The sequence below is a fragment of the Eupeodes corollae genome, chromosome 1 (genome assembly GCF_945859685.1).
Source record: "Eupeodes corollae chromosome 1, idEupCoro1.1, whole genome shotgun sequence".
Taxonomy (NCBI): domain Eukaryota; kingdom Metazoa; phylum Arthropoda; class Insecta; order Diptera; family Syrphidae; genus Eupeodes; species Eupeodes corollae.
Genome location: NC_079147.1, coordinates 257182247 through 257205266, shown reverse-complemented (window position 1 = coordinate 257205266; position 23020 = coordinate 257182247). Strand labels below are relative to the sequence as shown.

At 38.6% G+C, this 23020-nt stretch overlaps 3 protein-coding genes across 3 annotated transcripts; all 3 read right to left on the bottom strand.

Moving 5' to 3' along the window:
- Positions 1–3243: 3243 nt before the first annotated feature.
- LOC129950037 (uncharacterized) lies at positions 3244–4419 on the bottom strand. The gene has a single exon (XM_056061812.1). The coding sequence runs from the start codon at positions 4417–4419 to the stop codon at positions 3244–3246; it is 1176 nt and encodes a 391-aa protein (XP_055917787.1).
- Positions 4420–4561: 142 nt separating this feature from the next.
- LOC129950029 (uncharacterized) lies at positions 4562–5062 on the bottom strand. The gene has a single exon (XM_056061799.1). The coding sequence runs from the start codon at positions 5060–5062 to the stop codon at positions 4562–4564; it is 501 nt and encodes a 166-aa protein (XP_055917774.1).
- A 31-nt stretch (positions 5063–5093) lies between these two features.
- On the bottom strand, positions 5094–6876 carry LOC129950022 (uncharacterized). Its single transcript, XM_056061786.1, has 2 exons — positions 6741–6876; positions 5094–6652 (listed from the first exon to the last, which is right to left on the bottom strand). The coding sequence occupies exons 1-2, from the start codon at positions 6874–6876 to the stop codon at positions 5094–5096; spliced, it is 1695 nt and encodes a 564-aa protein (XP_055917761.1).
- Between the last annotated feature and the right edge of the window lie 16144 nt (positions 6877–23020).

The window sequence follows — 23020 nt, the reverse complement described above, 5'->3', positions numbered from 1 at the left end:
ACAATGCCCACTGACAAGAGTGACAATCCATGTTTATGCCATTTCGCGCTTAAACAGTAGCTGATGATGCTAGAGCTATATTGCAAAAGTACACCGAAACCAAATAGGAGTAGCGAATAAACTAGCAATGACCCTGACTAATGGCCCTGAATGCTAGCCATACAGCCATAGACTTCTTTTCTCCTCAAGAAGAAGACGAAGAAGTGAACACGACACCGACAAACATCTCACTATCTACTGGATACGCAGTGACTAATTGTCACTTGGCACATCGCATCCCATAGCATCGCTTTGCTATTATAGCCTTTAGCGACTGCATCTGCAATTCTTAAGCGTACTTTGGCATTAATAATCGCTAGAGCCTCTGTCACATAAATTCCTCCTCAAGCTAAGAGTCTTCGTTGTCCTTGTCGTCGTCGTCTTTAGTTAGCTATAGCACATGGTCATCGGTGATTTTAGTATCATCAACGTTGCGATAGACTTTAATGTCGGCGGCGGACTGTAGCTCTTCGACCACGACGAAGACGAAGGCGACATCTAGCCTTCCTCATAGAGTGACCATCACCATAGCCGACGACTTTAAAGGTGATGATGACTTCTTTCGCGCGGCCTTCAGCTGGGTATATAGATTTAACTGCCGTTCGCTGAGCTATACGGAATGGATAGTAAAACCATCAGACAAGCCAAAATGATGCTCGTAAATGAGCTTAAGCAGTGTTGCACTACTTCTATGCTACTGCAGAACAAAGTCAAGTCTTTTATATTTTACCTTCCGATTCGACGAGTACCTATACCGATCCGTTTTTAAATACCCTGGATTCGGCCCTTTGGCTGATGATGCCTTAAAATCTGCAAGGAGCCGGGATTATGAAATTGGCCCACAGGAATGCATTGTCCAGCCGACATATTTCTTTATAAAGACTTTTTGTTTTTTGGTTTTCTGTATTTATCATCATCTTTGGGTTTTTGGTGCGCTGCGCAGTCAATAATCGTAAATCAAGGGATTTATGAGTTTAATGTCTGATGCGGAGAATCGACTGGACGACGACGACTGTGGACTGTGGACAGTGCTGTGCTCTGGCTGTACTGTTTTAAGCCCCTGCGGTATTAATTCCGTTTTGACTGATTCTCGCCACAGTTCTTGTGTTTTTTTTTTGTTCGGGATATGTGTTGTGTATGGAGTTAATAGTGTTATTGATTGCCTGGGTGCATTTGGGCGTCTTGTTAGCAACGTGGTAGGTGAAGCTCTAGGTATACGTGCGCTTATATACTCTTGGCCAAAGTATACCAGTTTAATAGAATGCACGATTCTAGAAGTTGTAGATGATAGGGACAGCAATTTGGAGGAGAGAAATAACAAAATAATCTCATAAGGAGATTGCGATCCGTAACTTAGAAAGTAAAGTATTTGGATTTTACTTTGAGTCAAGGAGAAGGTATACCTATTTTATACTTCTAGCATGGGATAAGGTAGGTACTTATCTTTATAGACACAGTAGTGGGTGGAGGTTGTTTATTGAAGGCGCTTTAAGTATAATGAACTCTATTGAATAAAAGAATTATCTATAAGTTAAGTATAATGTAGTATAGATTTTGAAAAAGGATTTTGTTATAAAGTTTGAAATATTATTTTAGAATTAGTGAATGAGAAACGGGTTGACTTTTTGATCTCGTGAAGACTCATTATAATGAAATTGAATTGTGATAAATACAAACATTAAATCTTGTTATTTGGACGGTACAGTCTTAAGCTAAGCTTTTCTTCTTTTCTTTATGGGGAGGTTTGATTAGTAAAATGGTTAACTAACATTTTTTGAGCTTCTTACATAAACTGAAGTTGTCTTATGTTTATATACCTTGGGTTCAACATAATGGAAAAGCTTTATGTCATTGATAAACACATGTAAATCTAAAATTAAATGTTTTTTTCCAGGTTATAAGATTAATTTCACAGAGCAGAACTTAGTTAAATCAAAGCTATACCTTCAACTGAAATTCTTCATATCCGATCTTCACAACATAATGTAGAAGCTGCTATATTTTAACAATCTAAAAGTTAAAGTATGGGTCTTAATAAAACTGGGTCAAAATATTAAAGCGTTTTTTGTATGGCGAATTGTCATTTTAAGAAACTTTAAGAAACATATACATAACCAAAACTTTAAGTTTAAGCTGTTTTCATTTGAGAAATATGAATAAAAATCAATGTTCGTCAAGTTAGTTGGTAGTTTTTGTAGGATTTTAAGTTTTCTAAAAAACACTGTTTTTATAATTTTCTTAAAATATTTATCATTTCCTAAAAACCTAATGAATAACATTAATTTCAATTTTCATTGTTCTTAAGAGAATATCAATTTCAACAGAAGTTGTTCTGTAAGCAAGCTGTTAATATAAATTTTCAACAAATTTTAAAATATTGGTGCAAGTTTTTAAACTTTTAAAACCTACTCTAAATCATTTTTAAACTTTAAGTCGACTCTAAAAATGAGTTTAGAACGAGGATTGAATTATTAATGAATTTTAACGGCTTGTCTCGTCTAAAAAACCATTTTCGCTAAGAAAATCAGCAGTCATCTTAACCGGAAAGGCGATTTTGTAAAAAACGATGGCTGTTTGTTCTGGTGATTCGTTTGACGGTAATAGACAAATTTTCGCGATCGGTCGTTTAATGTGTCCAGTTTGTGTCTTGACGGTAACTACACGTACTAGTCCGTCCGATCCTGCATGGGTACCTTCAATTCTCGCGAGATTCCAGTAGGTCGGTGGAAGTCGTTCGTCTTTTAACAGAACTAAATCTCCGATTTTCGGCATTGCTTGGACTTTCTTCCATTTTGGGCGCTGTTGAAGCCTTGAAAGGTATTCGGAGTTCCATTTTCGCCAAAATCCTTCCGCCAGCGCTTGGACACGTTTTCACCGGTCGATGTGTGTTACGTTTTCGTTAGTTTCGCCTTGAGGTACTGCGTATAATGATTCGCCGACTAAGAAGTGCGCAGGAGTGAGCGCGTTTAAATCGTCAAGACTGTCGGAGAGAGGGCATAGGGGCCTCGAATTCAGACACGCTTCTATTTGTGTTAGAAGCGTCGCGAGCTCCTCAAAAGTTAACCTTTCAGTTCCGACTACTCTTTTAAGATGGTACTTGACTGATTTCACACCTGCTTCCCATAATTCACCAAAGTGTGGAGAAGCAGGAGGAATAAAGTGCCAATCGGTACCGTGATTTGCTAAGGTTTTTGCGATTTCCTTCTAGTCATGGCTTGCCTCTTTTAACATCTTGGTTAGTTCGTTATTCGCGCCAACAAAATTAGTTCTGCAATCGCTGTATATTTTCTTGCAGCTTCCTCTTCTTGCAGTAAAGCGTTTGAATGCTGCTAAAAAGGCTGATGTTGTCAGATCTGACACCACTTCCAAATGAATTGCCTTCGTGGCTAAACAAATAAATACTGCAAAGTACCCTTTTAGGATTTTTGCTCCTCGTGCCTTCCAGGATTTTATCTCGATTGGTCCGGCGTAGTCGACACCCGTATGGCTGAATGGTCGAGACATCCTAACTCTAGGAGCGGGTAAATTTGCCATTAGCTGTTGCATTTCGGATGCCTTTTGCCGGAAGCAAGAAGAACATCTATGCAGCTGATACTTGACACTTCTTCGTATTTGTCCAATCCAGTATTTTTGACGAATGTACATTATCATTTGTTGGATGCCACCATGAAGAGTGTTCTTGTGGGCATCTCTGACAACTAAGGTTGTAAAATGATGATTATTTTGCAACAAAATCGGATGTTGAGCATCATAAGAAAGGAGGGAGTTCTCCAAACGTCCCCCTACACGTAAGATCCCATTAACATCGATGAATGCGTTTAACGATCGTAAGGTTTTGGGAATCTTGTTTTCTAAAATTTGTTGAATCTCGTTCTTGAACATATCCTTTTGTGCAGTTTTGACGACGATCAGTAGCGCCGCTTCTAATTCTCTGGGACTTAGTGGACCTTTAATAGGCCCCAACTTCGGTTGACATTTGATGGTAAAGCGATAACAGTAAGCGATGACTCGTACAACTTTGAGTAGACTCGAACAGTTGTAAATCGCTTGCAAGAAACAGTCGTTGTGGTCTACCTGTATGGTAAGTACGTTTACAGTGCGCTTCTCTTCTTCGGTGTCGATTTCAATGGGTTGATGCGGGACCTCGAAATCCCAATGTAGCCGTAAGTATTCCGGACCGGTCCACCAAACTTCTAATGACTCCAATTCAGATGGAAACACACCCCTGGACGCCAGATCGGCTGGGTTACGATGTGTTGCGACATGTCCCCAGCAATCGATCCCCACTAATTTCCGACACACGGTTGGAAACAAATGTGGTCCATTTGGCGGCAGTGGCTCGTATCCAGGCAAGTGCAATTGTAGAGTCCGTCCAAGCATACATTTTTACATCGGGAATGGCCAAAATTGGCCCCTTCTGGAAAATTGGCTTCTTCATCATCGGCTACTCTTTTCAATAACTTGATGGCAAGATACGGCGCACTTGCTGTGCCAAAAGTAACTGTATTCATTTTGTACATTTTTACAGGTGACGTCTTCTGCTCTCTGGGAAACTAACCAAAATTTGTCTGTACATTTTTTCGATGTCGGCCGTAAACGTGACTCGGTGAGTCCGCCATTTTAGAACGAGATCTATGATGCTCGACTGCAATTTTGGACCCACAAGTAGCCGGTCGTTGAGGGATTTCCCGTCCGAAGCTTTCGCTGCTGCATCAAATACTACTCTCAGCTTCATAGTGGAGCTAGCTTCTTTAAAAGCCGCATGATGGGGTAAAAAGTAGTGAAATGGGGTTTGTAAAACCGCATCATTTACATCAATTTCTTCCATGTGATGGAGTTCTTCATATTCTTTTAAACATTTGTTATAGTCTGCACGAAGCTTCGGATTGCTCTCAAGCTTCTTTTCTAAGTGCAGAAATCGTCTATAAGCGCTTTGTCGACTGGAACCCATCGCTGGACAGCCTTCACCTTTGAAGGGCAGCTTAACCTCATAACGCCCGTCAGGTAGGCGCTTTGTGTGCATCGAAAAGTGTTTGTCACATGCAATGTCATCTTCAGTCTGATTTGGCTGAAACGGAGTTCAGGGTGTCGGGTGTCACTCGTTGGGTCGGGAGATGCCCAGTCAGCGACTTGAATACCAAAGCTTGTACAGCTGTCTCAAACGTCGAGTGTCGGGATGCAAAACGTACTTCGACGGAGTGTTGCGTTATGCCGCTGCTGACCAACCCTAACCCAGATACCTCGGCAATGGTACGTCGCTTTTCTAACTTCAGCAGTTGTGCGGCAGCTTCTGTGATGAAGGACGTTTCTGAGCCTGTGTCGATCAGAGCACGTAGAAGGCGTAGCTTCCCATCTGCTGCTCGCGCCTTCACAACTGCTGTCGCTAGAAGCACCTGGTGTGTTTGTCGATGATCACCATGCGACGTGTGGTAATTCAAAGTGTATCCGTTTGATTGGAGTTGTTGTCCCGTCATCGGCTGGAATTCAGGCGCGTGAGGGTTCACGGACGCCTGAAGAGTATTTGTACGGTGGTTCCTCGCCTGAGCAGATGTATTTGACGTTGTTGGTTGCTGTGGTTGTTGTTGTTGGTATTGTTGTTGTTGGTATTGTTGTTGGTGCAACAGCGAATGATGCCTTTGTTGGCAAAAAAAGCAACTGCTGAAACTTAGACAATCTTGAACGATGTGCCCATAAGACAGACAATTTTCGCATACTTTTAGTCTGCGTACTGTCTCCTTTCGCCCCATGATGTCCATGTTGAGGAATCGTTGACATCTTCTCAGCGTGTGTTTGGTTTGGTTGCACAATTTACATGACAACTGCTCAACAGGAACTGTCTTCGCAATTGGTTTGACCGGCTGCTTAACGACCTGTTTAGCATGCAACACCTTTGCTTTGGCTGGCTGGAAACGAGGCCTTGGATTGACGAGTGGCTCATCTTTGTTTCTGCCTGCCGCTCTAGTTTCCTGCTGACCAACAACTTCCAAAGTCCGGAAACGAGTTTCCAAAAAATCGGTAAATTCTTTGAAATTTGGTAAGTCCTTTCTGTTTCCTAACCTCTCTTCCCATAGTTTTTGGCTCGTACCAGGAAGTTTTTGGTTAAGGAACCAAATGAGAACCGTATCCCACTTAGAAACCGGAACGTCCATGTTTTCTAACGCCAGACAACATTCTCTTGTTGTGTAGAGAAGATCCCGAAGACCAGCAGCAGTTTCACAAGGCACGGAGGGTTGGCCAAAAAGCTTCTGCATTTGGATGTGGACCAGAATGCGCTTATGGTCATACCTTTCCTTCAAAAGCTCCCAAGCCTTATCATAATTCGCTGCCTCCACTGACAAATTTTGCAAAAATCGATTTGCGTCACCAATTAGACATGATTGTAAAAAGTGCAGTTTGTCAATGTCGTCTATGCTCTTATTATTGTGGACGAGAGCCTGGAACCTATCTTGAAAAGCACGCCAGGTGGTATATGAACCGTCGAATTTTGGCAGATCGATTCGAGGTAGTCGAATCCCCGTATGCGATGATGATGCAGCTGTAGAAAGGGGCGGAGCACCCGTATCTGACAAAGCCGCAATCATTGGCGAAGATTTCTCGATTGCCTCTACTAACTCTGCACGATATTCAAGGTATACATATATCATTTATTTGTTCATATACCACCTCTAACTCTTCTGTTTTTAAATTATCTTCCAGCATACCTGCCCCAATGATGGCTTCGTGGTAGGATTTTGACGTGGACAAATCATCTTCCAATTTACTGAGACGACCTGTGGCATAAGATTTCACCCTACGCTCTTTTGGAGCCTTTTTAAAGTTGGTAAGATCCTTTATCATCTTACTTAAAATACCTTTCTGCAGCTCACCGTATTTATAATTTTTAGTTTCAGCCATTTTTATAATTTCTTTTTCTTTTAATTTAACAGAACACAACAGTTGTTAAATGTAGACAAGTTTACGACACTTAAAAAGGCAACTTAGTGCTTTGTGTGTTACTGATGCTGTAGCTGATATTAAGGATGATTTTTGGTGACTCCGCTGATGTCCTCAGTGTACAAAATTAGTTTTAAATTAGTTTTTAAGTTAAGTTTAAGTTAAATTAAGTTATTATTTAAGAAAATTTGTAAAAATCACTTGATTAAACCGATTATTGTCTATGCAAATAATTCACGTGATTATTTTTGATCAATCGCTTATTGGATCTTTTAATTAATTTTTTATTCGTAGAAGTTAATAGCACTCACTGCACACACTTCTTGAAAAGTTTATTGTTCAAATAATTGTTTAAAATGTATTGTTCAAATAATTGTTTAATTTTCATAAAAAACGGTTCGAAAAGGACCAAATGTTATGTCTAAGTTTTTTGTTATAAAAAATTAGTAAAAAAAGAACAAAGAAATAAAACATCAACCACTTTGTAAAAATCAATTTTGAATTATATTTTTAGTCACAAGACAATGTATATTCGATTATACAACAATTCCATTAATTATTTGACATGTAGCTCATTTGTGGACTGTATTTGATAATTTTTAGAAGGTTTGTTTCCTTTAAATGTTGAACTGTCTTCTCTCCGTAAATTTATTCTCATTTGTAATTGTACTTTCGTACAAACATCTTAATGTAAAATATTCCTATCGTATTCTATTCTTGTTAATAAATTGTGATTAAAGTGATGTAAAGAATTAATAAAGGGTACGCCATTTAACGTTTTTTTCCAACTAGTGCTTATTTTGTGAATGGTAACTGAACAGATTTGATAATTATCAATTCGAAGCATTTATGAAAAAATGTCTATTAATCAAACCAGCAAAATGAATCGACGAGGAAAACACTCAATTAAAATTGTAATTAAAATTGTTAAATAATTTATTAAATAATATTATCAGATGTTGGCACCTCGGTGGTTGATTATGGAAAGAGATCGAATTTAATGCAAAATTGTTGACAACAAGACAAAATAACATGATCATACATACGCGCGATAAGAGCTTACAGCAGTTTTAGCTAGAAGCAACTACCCCTTATTATTACAATGACAAATACAATTAATACAAATGTAAAATTGGTAAACAAAAGTAGTATGTTAATTATGCAAAATCACTTTTCAACTAACCAAACAAAATTGTCAAATTTGGTTCACAGATACATTGAAAAGACGATACACCTGAAACCAGTCACTATTAGGTGCGGATTCTGGTCCAGAGGCATAATTCGGTTATTATTCGAAAATGAGCAAGGAGTGGACGTTACAGTCAATGGCGTTCGTTATCGGGCTATGTTGAACGAAGTTTTGTTCACTTTAAGAGCAGAATACTGACAACATTGCGTGCAACTCAACCGCCCTGTTTAAGAAAAAGCAAGTTATTTGGCGCACCCTATGTATCTTAAAAAAATTTATAAGACAATATAAATTAAATTAAAAAAAAACATGTACAAATAAAATTGCTATATTAATCTCATAAGATATCCCACTCGTAATCATCATTTGGCTAATCGATATAACCCCGTCTGAGGTTTGGTGCTCTATATAAATTATAATACTTCTTCAAATTTGTTTCCTCTGCTTTTATTGCCAACATTTTCTTTATTTCCTAAATGCTTAAAGACACACATACCTCTTCCTGCTTGCTGAATATTAACGAGTTTGGCTTTCTTTACACAAATAAGTATTTTTGAACTGTATACAGTGCGTATACCTTACCTAAATGTAAAACCCAACACATCATTAATATTAAATTTTCCAACCTCCCTGGTTTTCTAAAAAATCTCATGTGGGAAGCGAAAATTATTCACACACGTCTCGCTCCATGGCGCGTTCGTGTTTTTTTTAAAAGTTTGTTTGCGTTTTTTTTTTTTCATTTTTGTGTTTACGCTCCCAATGGTAAATTGAACAACAAGTCAAACAATGTTTTCTATATAAAAAAAAGGACTTCCATCACATCCACTTCCACATCTCTCGTCTACATATAGCTTGAGGCATCTGATGATACGCTGTGCTACATGTCAACCATCAATGATGCACGATTTGTCACCAACAGTAATTTATCCAGAAACTAAGCGTCAAGCAGTCTCCTGCTCCTCGTTTTTGACGTGTCGTCGTCCGTATTCGCTCTCGTTATACAAAAAAGCCAACTATTCGCTCAACATCGAGATCCTTTTGTTTTCTCTGATTCACTTCCGGGTTCCGGGGGACTCTTAATTTTTTTTCTGTTCATCTGTCTTCTTTCTATACAGATACTATTCTATACTCTTTGTCTATATAGCCCCAGTGAAAGGATTTCCGGACTGAACTTTTATTGAATAGAAAATCAGAAACTCCAGAATTCTACTAGCTACGTACTATTTTTTTTGTTTTTGTTTTCTTCTTTGTTTGCTTCCGTGTATTTATCAAACTATTTTCAGCGCTAAGCTGCTTAGTAGCAGTTTAGTGGTTATCGGAGGAAGGGTAAAGGATTCACTCGTGTTTATTTCCATGTTCCTGGTGATGATGCCCCAAGCCCGCCCAGCTGTAAGTCTTTTGTTTTAAATCGTGGCGCCTTGAATACCAATGAAGTTTGGTCTCGCTTTGTCTTTTTGGTTGGGCTTGGGATCCTCCCGTGTGGCACAAAACCAATATCTAACAATGTGGGAGATAAATGGTTCCTCATGTCAAATAGATGACTATGAGGGTGGAACAGTTGCATCGGATAATAGAAAATAAATCTTACATTGTTGACGCATACGTGCTCCGCAACTCGCAAGCTCTATACCTACAATATACCGGTGCACTGATGCTCTGATTCTGGCTGGCTGAATAAATGGGTGGATAAATGGGTGGGTGGGGGTTTGGTTTGGTTGGGTGATGAACATCACCTGGCACTATTAAAAGATTATCATCATTACAGCTCACCGTGTTGTATCGGTTGTTCTTATGTTCTCGTCCTCGTCCGGTGGTGATGACTATCCCTCCCCCTCCCTCTTCCCACGTTGAGGTTCTAATTGTTTCGTTCTACCATCACCGAGGATTGTGCCTTGAATTTTAATCAGGAGATAGCGAATCGAAAGGCGAACTCGCATATAGACACTAGACCACCATCAGGTATAGGTTAAAGGTTAGGTTCCGCTGTATCCTGTATGGCTTTGGAGCATCCCGCTCTGGTTGTTGAATTTCAAATTCTTTACTGTGTACTATCATCATCACCCACCGTCACCAACTCACTAACTACAACTCACTCCAACCCCAAAAGGTAGATACCCTAACCCAACCATACCACCACCACAACCACCGCCAACCCTGCAGGTACCAGTAGCAGTACCAGTGACAGTACCATCACCAGCAACGTTGTACGCGATTGCATTTTAAATTTTTGGTCAAACATCATCATCATACCGCATCGCTTGGAAATGGAAGTTCGTCGCTTTACGCCATCGCATCGCCATCATCGGACACAAATCTACTAATCATTTGGATTTGGTATTCTAAATGAGGTCCACTTTTGATTTATGTTCGACACTCTCTGATTTTGGGTTGTGTGTTTTTTTTCAGAATTGGTGTCGCTTGTCGCAGTATTATGACAATCTAATAGAGTTTTTGACAGCAGTGGTTTTTCGGGCCAGTTGTAAATTTATGAGCCAAGTTGTATTTCCTTCGTTTTTGGTCGCGTATATATAATTAACGCCTTCCGCTGCTGCAGATGGCGAACTATGAGGATCGTTCCAAAAATAATAAACGCTCTTTTTGTCGACATCGTCATCGACGTCAGAGAGAGGTGTGAATAGATTTTTAAATAACCCATCACTGTATATGAGTTGGGTTAATATGCTATGCAGTATCAAAACCACGAGTATGGGACATCATTTGTCAACATTTGCATTATTTTTGGATGTTCTGAAATGAGTCGGTGTATAATAGATACCTAAATATACTACTTATAGGGAGTTCTGTCTATCGTCAAAATAGTACTAAAGCTCATTAAGGCCTTTACAGTTTCCAATTACAAGCGTTTAGTATCAGAAAGTGCTAGAAAGACTTCCTGGACTATAAAATCAAATATTTTACGATGTACCTAGTTTTATTACCAGACAGTTTTCATTATTGGTTGTTATTTAGTTAGCATTGAGGAAGCATTGGACATTAATGAAAGTAATTAAACGTACCGAAACGATTGAAATAAATTTTGAAAGCTTAAAATTTATTTTAAGTTCAGATATAGATGGACGTACTTACAGACGAATATGGAATTTAAATCTATCCGTAAATATATATACTTTGTTTATGATATACTCGTAAAATTAATCAAGAAATATTTTAACAAAAATGACTGTAGAGATTTTAAAGAATTTTTTTTATCGAAAGGGTTTGTCAATTGGCGTTTGTAGATTTTGGCAGCCATTTTGTTTTGGTGACATCTGTCAAATCTTTTGTTTATTATTCAGTTATTAATACCAAATCATAATGGCAAGTTACACCAATGAACAGCACGTTCAAATGATAAAACTTTATTATCAAAATGAGTGTTCGTTAAAGCACACGTTGAGAGCATTGCGCTCTTTAAACAATTTTAAGTCAAAATAGAAATTCGAATTTTATTAAGAACCTTATGGATAGATGTTTAAATGGTAGACATGTGCAATGTGTATTCAATAGGACAAAAGCGCCTACAGGTTTTTCTCAAAACCTAACTCTGTCTATCAACTACTACTCTCATCTCCCAGTGGTGAACATCAGTAAATCAACTGGAGATTGGGTTCCAACCCCAGAGGAAAGTTGTTGGGGCCAGCAAATGAGGGAGGGGGGAGAAGTGTTTCTACTAAGGCACCTCGTCTTATCCAGAAGGCAGCGGACGAATTCGCAAAATCGAATTAAAGGTGGCGTCTACAGGTTGAACTACTACACCGTATAGGGCTTCTACGACTTATTCGGAGCCCAGGCCTATAAGGAGCAGTTTATCCGGCTCCCTGTCCTTGGAGTTATACTAAGGATTTGACCCTCCAGGTTTTGGGTTGTGCCGTCGGAGTGACTTCCTGGCTACGTAAAAACATCATAGTTGCGAAGCACCAACAAGCCTGACATGTTGTACTGTTGACAACCTACGCAAACGAATTAAGGACAACGAACTTCGAATATGCACGTGGAATGTTAGGTCCCTCAACTGCTATAAAGTAGATATTATCACCGCCATCCAGGAGATACGATGGGATGGGCCGGGCAAAAAGAAAATGAAAAACTGTGACATTTACTATGGTGACTGCTACCGAAAAAACCAACAGCGCTTATTTGGATTGGTCAACCAGATTGACCATATTGCGATCGACGCCAGACACGCTTGAAGCATCATGGATGTCCGAACTTTACGAGGAGGCAAGTTAGCACTTCGGGTTTACAGACACAAGGTAAAACAGGGAGGTGCTGGGAGAAGGTACAACGTCGAACGGCTACAATCGCAAGAGATCGCCAAATCGTTCTCCGACCGAGTAACAAGTAACCTCAAAGCTGATGACAACGTCGAGGATAACGATGTTATAAGCGGAGTCAAGATCCCTAGCGAGTTGCCAGGCCCCAGCTCTGCAGCTACAAATAATTAAAAAACGCGCTGAAGGTCATCCAGATTAATCTGAAGCACTCTAAGTGCGCTTCAGATAATCTGAGAGTTTTCATTAGGGAGGGAAACTTCGACATTGGCGTTGTCCAAGAACCGTGGATAAACGACCTCAAGGTGCGAGGCCTCCAAGACAACCAATACGACCTCTTTAATAAAACCGCAGATCAAGGTAATCCCAGAACTTGTATTTTAGCTAAGAAACATTTAAAAGGTTTTTATGTCCAAATTTTAGCACTCCCGATCTGACAGTTGTTAGATTTAAACACAAGAATACACAGGGTTTGCTGATGGCCTCTTTTTACTCTGCCCATAATGCACCATCGCCTCCGGAGGAGGTGTGCAAAATCATAACCGAAGCTAACATCAAAAAGACAAACCTTCTGATCGGAGGCGATGCAAATGCTCGGCATACCCTTTGGGGAAAATCTGTGATCACTTTTTGATTTTATTATTGAAAATAATATGACCATTTGTAACAGAAGCAATACTCCCACTTTCGTCTTTCCGAGCTCGGAAAATTATGATGGATGGGAGGATGTGCTTAATGTTACTCTAGTAAACAACCGTAATTTATTAGTGGAGAATTGGAGAGTTTCCCCTTTGAATTCGTTTTCGCATCACAAGTGGATTCTTTTTCAAATTAATTTCGAGCCGAAAAACCCTCCGCCTTACAGAAATCCCAAAAGAACTGACTGGACGAAATTCAGTCAAATTGCGAATTCCAAACAAAGCAACTTACCGAATCTCACTGTGTCGATAGGAGACCTTGACCTTGAAGGTGAAAACCTTTGAAACTTCTATAAGTAAAGCTTTTAGAGTCACTTGCCCAGTTAAATATAGCCGTAAAACCCTTCCTTCGTTTTGGAATGAAGAACTGTCCAGTCCTAGGAAAATGACGAGGACAATTTTCAATATCTGCCACAAACATAAGTTTTAACAACCGTATAAAGACTCTCTTAAAATTTACAAGCAAGCCCTGTCATCAGCCAAAATACGGTCAATCAATCGAAGACATAAAGGACTCCGCAAGGCTCAGCAAAGTTTTATCGAAGTAACATTGTAATCCTTCATTTCTAAAAAAGCCTGATGGAACCTGGACAGCCTCTCCAGCCGAACCTCTTGAGCTACTGATGAAGACGCACTTTCCGGGTTGCGACTGCGAGAGTGATAACCCCGAATTGCTTGAAACCACAGAGCTAAACGTAGCTCATGTGGAGCCAGTCAATTCCATTATAACCAGAGAAAATATTTTGTGGGCCATCAATACTTTTTCTCCATATAAATCCCCAGGCATGAATGGCATACTGCCAGTTATGCTACAAAAGTTGTATGATGTGGCAGCTCCATGGCTGGAACAAATTTTTAAAGGATGTCTCCTTCTCAAACATGTGCCCATGTCATGGAAACAGGTCAAAGCAGTTTTTATCCCGAAAGTGAGTAGGCGATACTTAAAGATACTTGAGATACTTAAACAAAACCCAAATCAAAACCGTAATGTGGCTATCTTTACAGACAGTCAGGCAGCTGTCAAATCCATTAACTCGGCCACATCCTCATCTAAATTGGTCCAGTAATGTCGCGATGAGCTTGCGAGCCTGAATATTAACCTCGGTGTCACCCTGATTTGGGTTCCGGGCCATAGTGGTATCGTGGAAAATGAACAGGCTGACGAGCTAGCCAGGCAAGGATCGGCCCTTCATAGCTCACTTGCGGAAATGGTTAACATTCCTCTTGGTGCTATGAAGGGTTAAATTTTTTTCTATCTACCAAACTGAATCAAACCGAAGGTGGAGCAATTTACCCAACTGCATTATATCTAGGAAGATATGGCCCACCTATAGCAAAACCCGTACAAACGATCTTCTATGCAGGCCAAGGCAAGACATAGCCAGGATTGTTGCGGTTTCTACCGGAAATTGGCCTATAGGAGTTCATGTAGAGACTTTGGGTATCTCTTACAAAACTTTTTGCCGTAGCTGTAGTGACCAAAGAGAAAGTGAAACCATAATCCATTTCCTCTGCAAATGTCCTGCTTTGGCAAACACCAGAATGAAATGCTTTGGAAAAGCATTCTTTCAAGAACTCGATGAGCTATCTGAGACAAAGATTAGAGACCTTAACTTTTTACTCAATGCGACAAAATGGCTCTAACATAATCGCTTTGAAGCTTCTCTATCAATCTATCCCTTTCAATCAAAGGTCCAACGACTTATTGGTATCAAAACGGCGCGGCGCACTACAGCACTAATTGGATCTCAGGCTAGGTTGCCTTGAGATCGCCATTTCTACCTCCCAACCTACCCCTCTCGAAGTTCTCTGCCGCCAACACAATGTATCGAAAACCAGTGGCAACATTGCCAAGATGCAATCAGAGAAGCCGTATGTGATGTGCTGGGATTCAAACAGCCACCAACAAGGAACCCCTATTTTGATGAGGAATTTCGGCAGGCAAATGCAGCCAAACAACAGGCATGCAAAGCGGCACTGCATAAAAGAACGAGAGCTGCTCATGAGCTCTATGAGCAGAAGCAGCGAGAGGATCGACGATCTCTCAGTAGGAAAAAGAGAGGACATGAGAAGCGTGCGGTTGAAGATGTTGAGAGGTTTAAAAGCAGGAATTAAGTTCGAAAGTTTAATGAACATCTAAAACGAAATTCACAGATACATAAACCTAGAAATGAAGGCTCTTTGGTTAGGAGCATGCACCAACTTATGTGCAAGATATAGTCGGAAGAAAGCCTCAGTATTGTTTGCCCGATCCTGAAAAAAGGAGGCCCTCTAAACAGCGCCAACTATAGAGGAATCAGTCTACTTAACGTCGCCTATAAATTCTTCTCTGCCGTAATGTGTGAACGTCTAAAGCTCATCGTCAACAACCTGATAGGTCCATATCAGTGTGGTTACAGATAAGAAAAGTCTACAGTCCATCAAATTTCCCATTACGGCAGATCCTGAAAAAAACCAAAAACATCAAATCGACACACACCATCTTTTCATCGATATCAAGGCCGCATATGACATCATCTACGGGGACTAGCTGTTTAGAGCCATGTCTAGTTTTGGCATCCCTGCCAAACTCGACCGTTTGTACAGGATGACCATGGAAGGTTGGAAAAAAAGGTTTTAGACAAGGTGATGCGCTGTCATGCGATTTGTTTAACATCTTGCTTGAAAGAATAGTGCGGAGCTCGCACGTCTGTCCAATCACTGGCATATGCTGATGACATTCACATATTCGGCAGAACTCAGCGTGATGTCAATGGGGCTTTTGTGAGTATTGAGGCAGACGCGGCAAAAATGTGTTTAATGGTTAATGAGGGCAAAACAAAGTACATGCTGTCGTCAAGAAAGGACATACAACACCGACGTTTTGGCCAAAACGTCACCATCGACAGACGTAACTTTGAGGCAGTCAAGGACTCCATCTACCTAGGCTCCGCTGTAAACGCAGAAAACAACACCAGCGCTGAGATCAAACGAAAAAAAACTTTTGCCAACCGCTGTTTCTTTGGGCTAAGAAAGCAATTGAGTAGCAAAGTCATATCTCGAAGGACCAAAGTGTTGCCTTATAAGACCCTTATCATCTCCGTCCTGCTATACGGTGCAGAAGCATGGATTATGACAAAAGCGGATGAAAGCACCTTGTGTCGCTTCGAGAGAAAAGTTCTTCGTGTGATCTACGGTCCCGTATGCATCGAAGGGGAGTGGAGGAGAAGATGGAACGACTGGCTGTACAGTGACGTAGACTTAGCCAGAAGAGTAAAAGTCTAACGACTAAGATGGCTGGGTCACGTAGAGCGCATGGAAACCAATGCTCCGGCTCGGAAAGTCGACACCGATAGGATAGCGCAGTAGAGGAAGACCGCGGATCAGGTGGTGCGTACATGTGGAAAGTGACTTAACCAACTTGGAGCGCGAAACTGGAGATACCTAGCAATTGACCGAGCTAAATGAAGAAGTTTGTTGGGTGAGGCCCTAGTTCACACAGGACTGTAGCGCCGCCTTAAGTAAGTAAGTAAGATTTGAGGGCAAGGTCATCTCTTGTAGGGGTGATGTGAATTGGCTACCAAGATCATGCGATTTGACCCCTCAAAGTCTATGCAAAGAAACAATAATCGACCGATGCCCTTAAGGTGAACATAACACAGGCTATCGCTTAAATTCAGCAGGAACTATGCGGAAGACTTATTAAAAATTACACCACTAGGATCCGTCTATCCTGAGAAGCCCAGGGGGGCATTTGAATGATGTCTAATTCTACACATAATGGCATACATGTGCCTTTTAGAAAAAAATAATAATAATTTTGTTAATAACTCACATACAGCTTGTTTTATTCCAGATCAACATCTACCCACCCTTATTGAAAATCTCTTTATCTCCTAAGGACCACTTTATTTCTTTTAATACTTAAAAATGAGTCGAACAATGTTAACTAAATTTGCATATTTTATGTATGTTTGTAAAGAAGCAAAAATTATGAAAATAAAAATCACTTTAAGCAGTTCTATTTTTGTTTTCCTTAAAACGAAATTAAAAGATTATTAAAATAATAATAATAATTTTAATTTCAAAAAGCTTAAAAAGCAATAAAATAAAGCCAAGGACTACCACGCCCATTTTACAGTTCCTTTTTCACTTGCGACTTATTCAATTGCAAGTACATTTTGCATTTGCAAAAAAATTAATCTCGAGATTTTAATCAAACATAACCATAAGATAATAGTTCCCGTGGCAAGATGGTTAGTGAGTTGGAATGTCATGCCAGAGGTTTTGGGTTCAATGCCAGCCTATGACATCCAGCCTCTAGCGAGGAATTAAAAATTCTCCAAGAGTAATAATTCTTGTCATGAAAAGTGCTTCCTAAAACTAGCCTTTCGGATTCGGCTTAAAAACTGAAGGTTCCCTCGCTCCCTGAAAACGGTACTTGCACCCAGGAATGGTTGATAGTTGTAAGTCACTATGCCCTAGTTCTCAACGGAATTTAGTTTTTAATAAGATATTAGAGAAGTCGAAAAAAGTGGACCTGTGGATTATGTCCGTCTATCTGTTCTCGCACCTTCTGCCTTAGCCATTGGGTTTATTGAGTTCGAACTTAGATATTAAGGTTATAGACATATTTTGCTGAATATTTTAAAATCTTTAAATATAGGCTTCGTTTTAAAGCAGATTCTTTACATACAGGAAGAGGATTGTACGTATCTTTAAGGATGTTGATGGAATATTAAAAATTCAATATTTCGAGCGTGTTGAATTAATGTTTATGAACCCGCGATGAAAATCCTCACGTTTCTTTCGATTAAACTCGAAACAAATTTAGAACTTAAGGGACTAATTTCGTGCAGAATTTTCTGTGGTGCAAAAAAAAACAATTTTTCCTTATGCCAAATATTTCATCCAAACTTACATCGAATCAGTAAGTAAGTTAAAACTAAATGCAGACGTTAGCTCAAATTCATATTCGGAGGTGCACACGCTGATCACGACTTAAGGGCCGGCAAGGACGGTATCAACGTAAGTATTTTCAGTCATATTTCTTCAACTCTAAAAAGCACTTTAATTAAAAATGTGGGCTTCAGAGACTATCAGAAAAATTCCATGCTTACTTTTACGCTGTCCAAGAAAGCGCTGCGACGAAATGCCCTAACCGTCTTTACGGCTTTAAAATAAAGTCTGCATATTGCTTCAGCTTACCCCCAACGCTTAAGCCAGCTGTTTTGGCTGAAATATCGGCTCAGTGAGAAAAATTTGAAAAAAGAAAATTTTGCATTAAAGTCTGAACGACTTTTTTTAACTCTAACTACAAATACTGAAGTCTGTCCGAGGTTCATGTTTCCCCAAGAAAATTCTTAGCTTTCTGTTCGAGTGAATGATAAGATTTCAACAATTTTAGGTTTTGGCTTGAACGGTTTCTTAGCTCATTCGAAATTATTTTTCGTTTTAGTTGGCCGGAAAACTCTTAACGAGTTTTGGAAAGCTTGCGTGATTAAAAAAAAAAGCCACGAAAATTTGGGCCATTAAAAAAATTTTGATTAAAAAAAAAACTGATAGAACATAAGGCCCAATTACCTGTTTAATAGAGCATTAAACATTTTTGATTTGTAGTTGCAACCATTTACTAATTTCGTACAGAATTGTCTGTGGTACAAAAAACAATTTTTCCTTAAGCCAAATATTTCATCCAAACTTACATCGAATCGGTAAGTAAGTTAAAACTAAATGCAGACGTTAGTTTAAATTCATATTCGGAGGTGCACACGCTGATCACGACTTAAGGGCCGGCAAGGACGGTATCAACGTAAGTATTTTCAGTCATATTTCTTCAACTCTAAAAAGCACTTTAATTAAAAATGTAGGCTTCAGAGACTATCAGAAAAATTCCATGCTTACTTTTACGCTGTCCAAGAAAGCGCTGCGACGAAATGCCCTAACCGTCTTTACGGCTTTAAAATAAAGTCTGCATATTGCTTCAGCTTACCCCCAACGCTTAAGCCAGCTGTTTTGGCTGAAATATCGGCTCAGTGAGAAAGATTTGAAATAGAATATTTTGCATTAAAGTCTGAACGACTTTTTTTAACTCGAACTACAAGTCCGAGGTTCATGTTTCTCCAAGAAAATTCTTAGCTTTCTTTTCGAGAAAGATATCAAAAATTTTTCGAAAAAACTTGAGCGATTCCTTCCCTCATTCGCAATGTTTTACTTTTAAGTTGAGTAAAAGCTTGCACGATTTAAAAAGTCACGAAAATTTAAGCAATTACAAAAATCTTGTTTTTAAAAACCGATAAAATACTTAACTCAATTTTCTGCGTTAACGAAACTGAAAACTACATTGACAGTGGCTATATAAACAAATATTTACCAATCAAGAAGAAGTTTTAAAGACCTAACCTAGTTAAATACCTATTTCTTAAAAATATTTTTAAAACATAATAGAATAGCACAAGTAGCCGTGGCAGTGTATGGATTTTATTTAAACATGCTTGCAAAAGTATTTCTTAATGAAGAAAGAAATTAGAAAAAATTGAATTCCTTTATAGAAATATCCGACAAAGTTGAACTTTATTAGGGACCTTCATTTGTGTGTTCAAGCACTTGCTTAAAAAATAACCTTAATTTGAAGTGAACAAACAAAAATGTAAGAAAGTAAAAAAGGAGCCAATTTTTCAAAATTGATATTTGAAAATTATTACTATAAGAGCTTGTGCAGAAAAAACTATTGAAATCAGTTTATTAGTTCTTGAGAAAACTTAAAAACAAAATAACCATTCTATGGTGGGTAGGTAGGTAGAAATGGCGATCTCAAGGCAAACTAGCTTGAGATCCAATTAGCGCTGTAGTGCGCCGTTTTGATACCAAAAACAAAGTTACAAAGAAGCTTTATAGCGATTATGTTAGAGCCATTTTCTCGCATTTAGAAAAAAGATTAGGTCCCTAATATTTGTCTTAGATAGATCACCAAGTTCGTGAAAGAATGCTTTTCAAAAGTATTTCATTCCAGCGTTTGACAAAGCAGGACATTTGCAGAGGAAATAGATTATGGTTTCACTTTCTCTTTGGTCACTACAACTACGGCAAAAGGTGTTGTAGGAGATACCCAACTTCTCCGCATGAACTTCTAAAGGCCAATGTCCGGGACAAACCGCAACAATTCTGGCTATGTCTTGCCTTGGCCTGCATAGAAGATCGTTTGTACGGGTTTTATTATACATAGGTGGGCCATATCTTCCTAGATATAATGCAGTTGGGTAAATTGCTCCACCTTCGGTTTGATTCAGTTTGGTAGATAGAAAATATTTTACCCTTTATAGCACCAAGAGAAATGTTAACCATTTCCGCAAGTGAGCTATGAAGGGCCAATCCTTACTTGGCTAGCTTGTCAGCCCGTTCATATTCCACTATGGCCCGGAACCCAGACACCGAAGTTAATATTCAGGCTCGCAAGCTCATCGCGACATTGCTGAACCAATTTAGATGAGGATATGGCCGAGTTAATGGCTTTGACACCTGCCTGACTGTCTGTAAAGATAGCCGCATTTCGGTTTTGGTTTGGGCTTTGTTTAAGTATCTTACATGCCTCCCTTATTGCCAGCAGTTAAGCTTGAAAAATGCTAGCAAAGTCAGGAAGCCTAAAGGATTTGGCTTACTGATGGGAAAATAACCTTAAAACCCTTACTAAGTCTGAAAGTGGGAGTGCAGTAGTCAGTGTCTTAGGGAATCAATTTCGTTGTGTAGCTGTAGTGACCATAAGTTTTTGACAACCAGCTGTTTGATTCCTTCAGCCTAATAGCGCTGCAGAAAACTATGTTTTTAATAAAAAGGTCGATTGGTAGAAGATCCAAAATAACGTTTAAGGCGTCCGTTGGGCAAGTACGCATGGCCCCTGTGGTGCCCACGCAAGCTGTTTTCTAGACCTTTTTTAGCTTATCAATATTATAGGCTTTGCTTAAAGCATTTGTTAAGATTGGACATATTACGGCTGTGTACGTCCATAAAACCATCTTCGACTGAAGTCCCCACTTTTTGACGAAAGTTTTGCTGCAGGCGTAGAAGGCAACACAGGCCTTCTTAACCCGTACTTCAATATTTAGTTTCCAGTTTAGTTTTACTCCCAAATATTTTGCACTGGAAGACAATAATAGGATTTGACCGTTGAGTCGAGGTACCGTCGAGGAGGCATCCTTCGAAATTACTTTTTCGTTGGAAGAATCCAACTTTAGAAAAAAAAATGGTGAAAGTTTCATAAAAATCTGTTGGTTTCTTGTTGATTAAGTTTGACATTTCAAGAAAGAAAAACGCCTAACGCAAAACTGCTCAAAAATAAGTTTTAAGTTATCCGTCCCAATGGTTTGGGCTGTATGGGCAAGAACAGACACACAGATAGACGGACGGTATCGAGCTACCCACTTCTTTTGAATTCTCTTTAATCATAATGTTATGTTTGATTAAGATCTCGAGATCGAAATTCTTACGAATGCAAAACTTTCAATATAGTTTCTATATGTCGCTACAAAAATATGGATGTACATTTTAGTTTATTCAAAGACATAGAATATAAGTCAAAAAGTTGTAATCAAATTTGTTCTCAGGTAGGGTACAATTTATTATACTAAAATACCCTTTTCTGGAATTATATCCAAGGAATGGGCAGTGACATCGTCTCAAAATACTTTGGGTTTCTTGATTTATTTCTTGATATTTTTTTGTTAAAATCAATTTAAAATAAAATCGAAAGAGTTTGTTTCAATGACATTTCATTTATGAAAAAACCCTTAACTTTTTTTGTCAACAATCCTTAGAACGGGTTTTTCCATTCTTTTTCTATAGAAAAATGTTACAATTTTGTTCAATTGTCAATTCCAACGCACTAACCATCATGCCACGAGTACTACGATTTGGTTGGTTATCTAAACTTTTAAAATGATAGTTTTTATTTTAAAATTCAATGTTTAAGCCAAAAATACTACTCGATTAGTTCAACTTCTGAGTTATTCCATCCAATCCTTTTTTCTCATATTATGCTTATAGTTTTATAAAATTAAAATGGTATAGAAATAAAGCACCATACGACCCTAAAAAAGGGGGATATTATATAACCAGGAAACCATAAGAACATCAAAATTGTTAGGACAATACAAAATATATGAATCGATATAACACCTCTCCAAAAATTTTGCCAGTTAAAAAAGGACACCAAAATCTGTAAGAATCGTTTATAACTGAAATTAAAACTATCCCAGACCTAATTTGTGGCGAAGAATGCTGAAAACCCTAATGATTTATGTATTGTTTTTTCAACTAAAAAAATATAAACATTAATTTTTAAGAAATTTGCTCTCTTCCATTCTTTTTTAAATATTAAAAACATATTTTTTTGTTTAAGTTTAATAAAAAATCACTTACCACTTTATTAAGTCTCTTTTACCTTTTATTCTATATTTTTTACACTTCACTTTACTTTGTTTTCATTTATTTATTTTTTTTCACATAAACTTTTTGACAATAAACTTACAAAATAAAAAAATGCAATTTTGTCTAAAAAACTACTGCGTGAACCTTTGCTATTGGAGACAAGACAACGACTACTGCGCGCTTTTCTGTTTTTTGTAATTGTAACTATTTTATAATCTCGGTTTAATCTCATTATTCTCACTCAGTAGTCAGTGAATTAAATACAAAAGGACAAAGCTAAACGCATGTGACTTAACACTTGTGGAATGATGTAGGAGCAGGACCGTTGCAATTTCTCTACTTTCATTTTTTTGAGAACAATGACTCAAAAGAGGAGAAATTAAAATGGGTGGTGAAGGTGAAGGTGATTGGAGAATTTTGTTTGGTAGTCACTCAGGTTTAAAGGGAAAAAGAAACAAATATATGTGCAGGGTGGGTGGTGGTGGGTA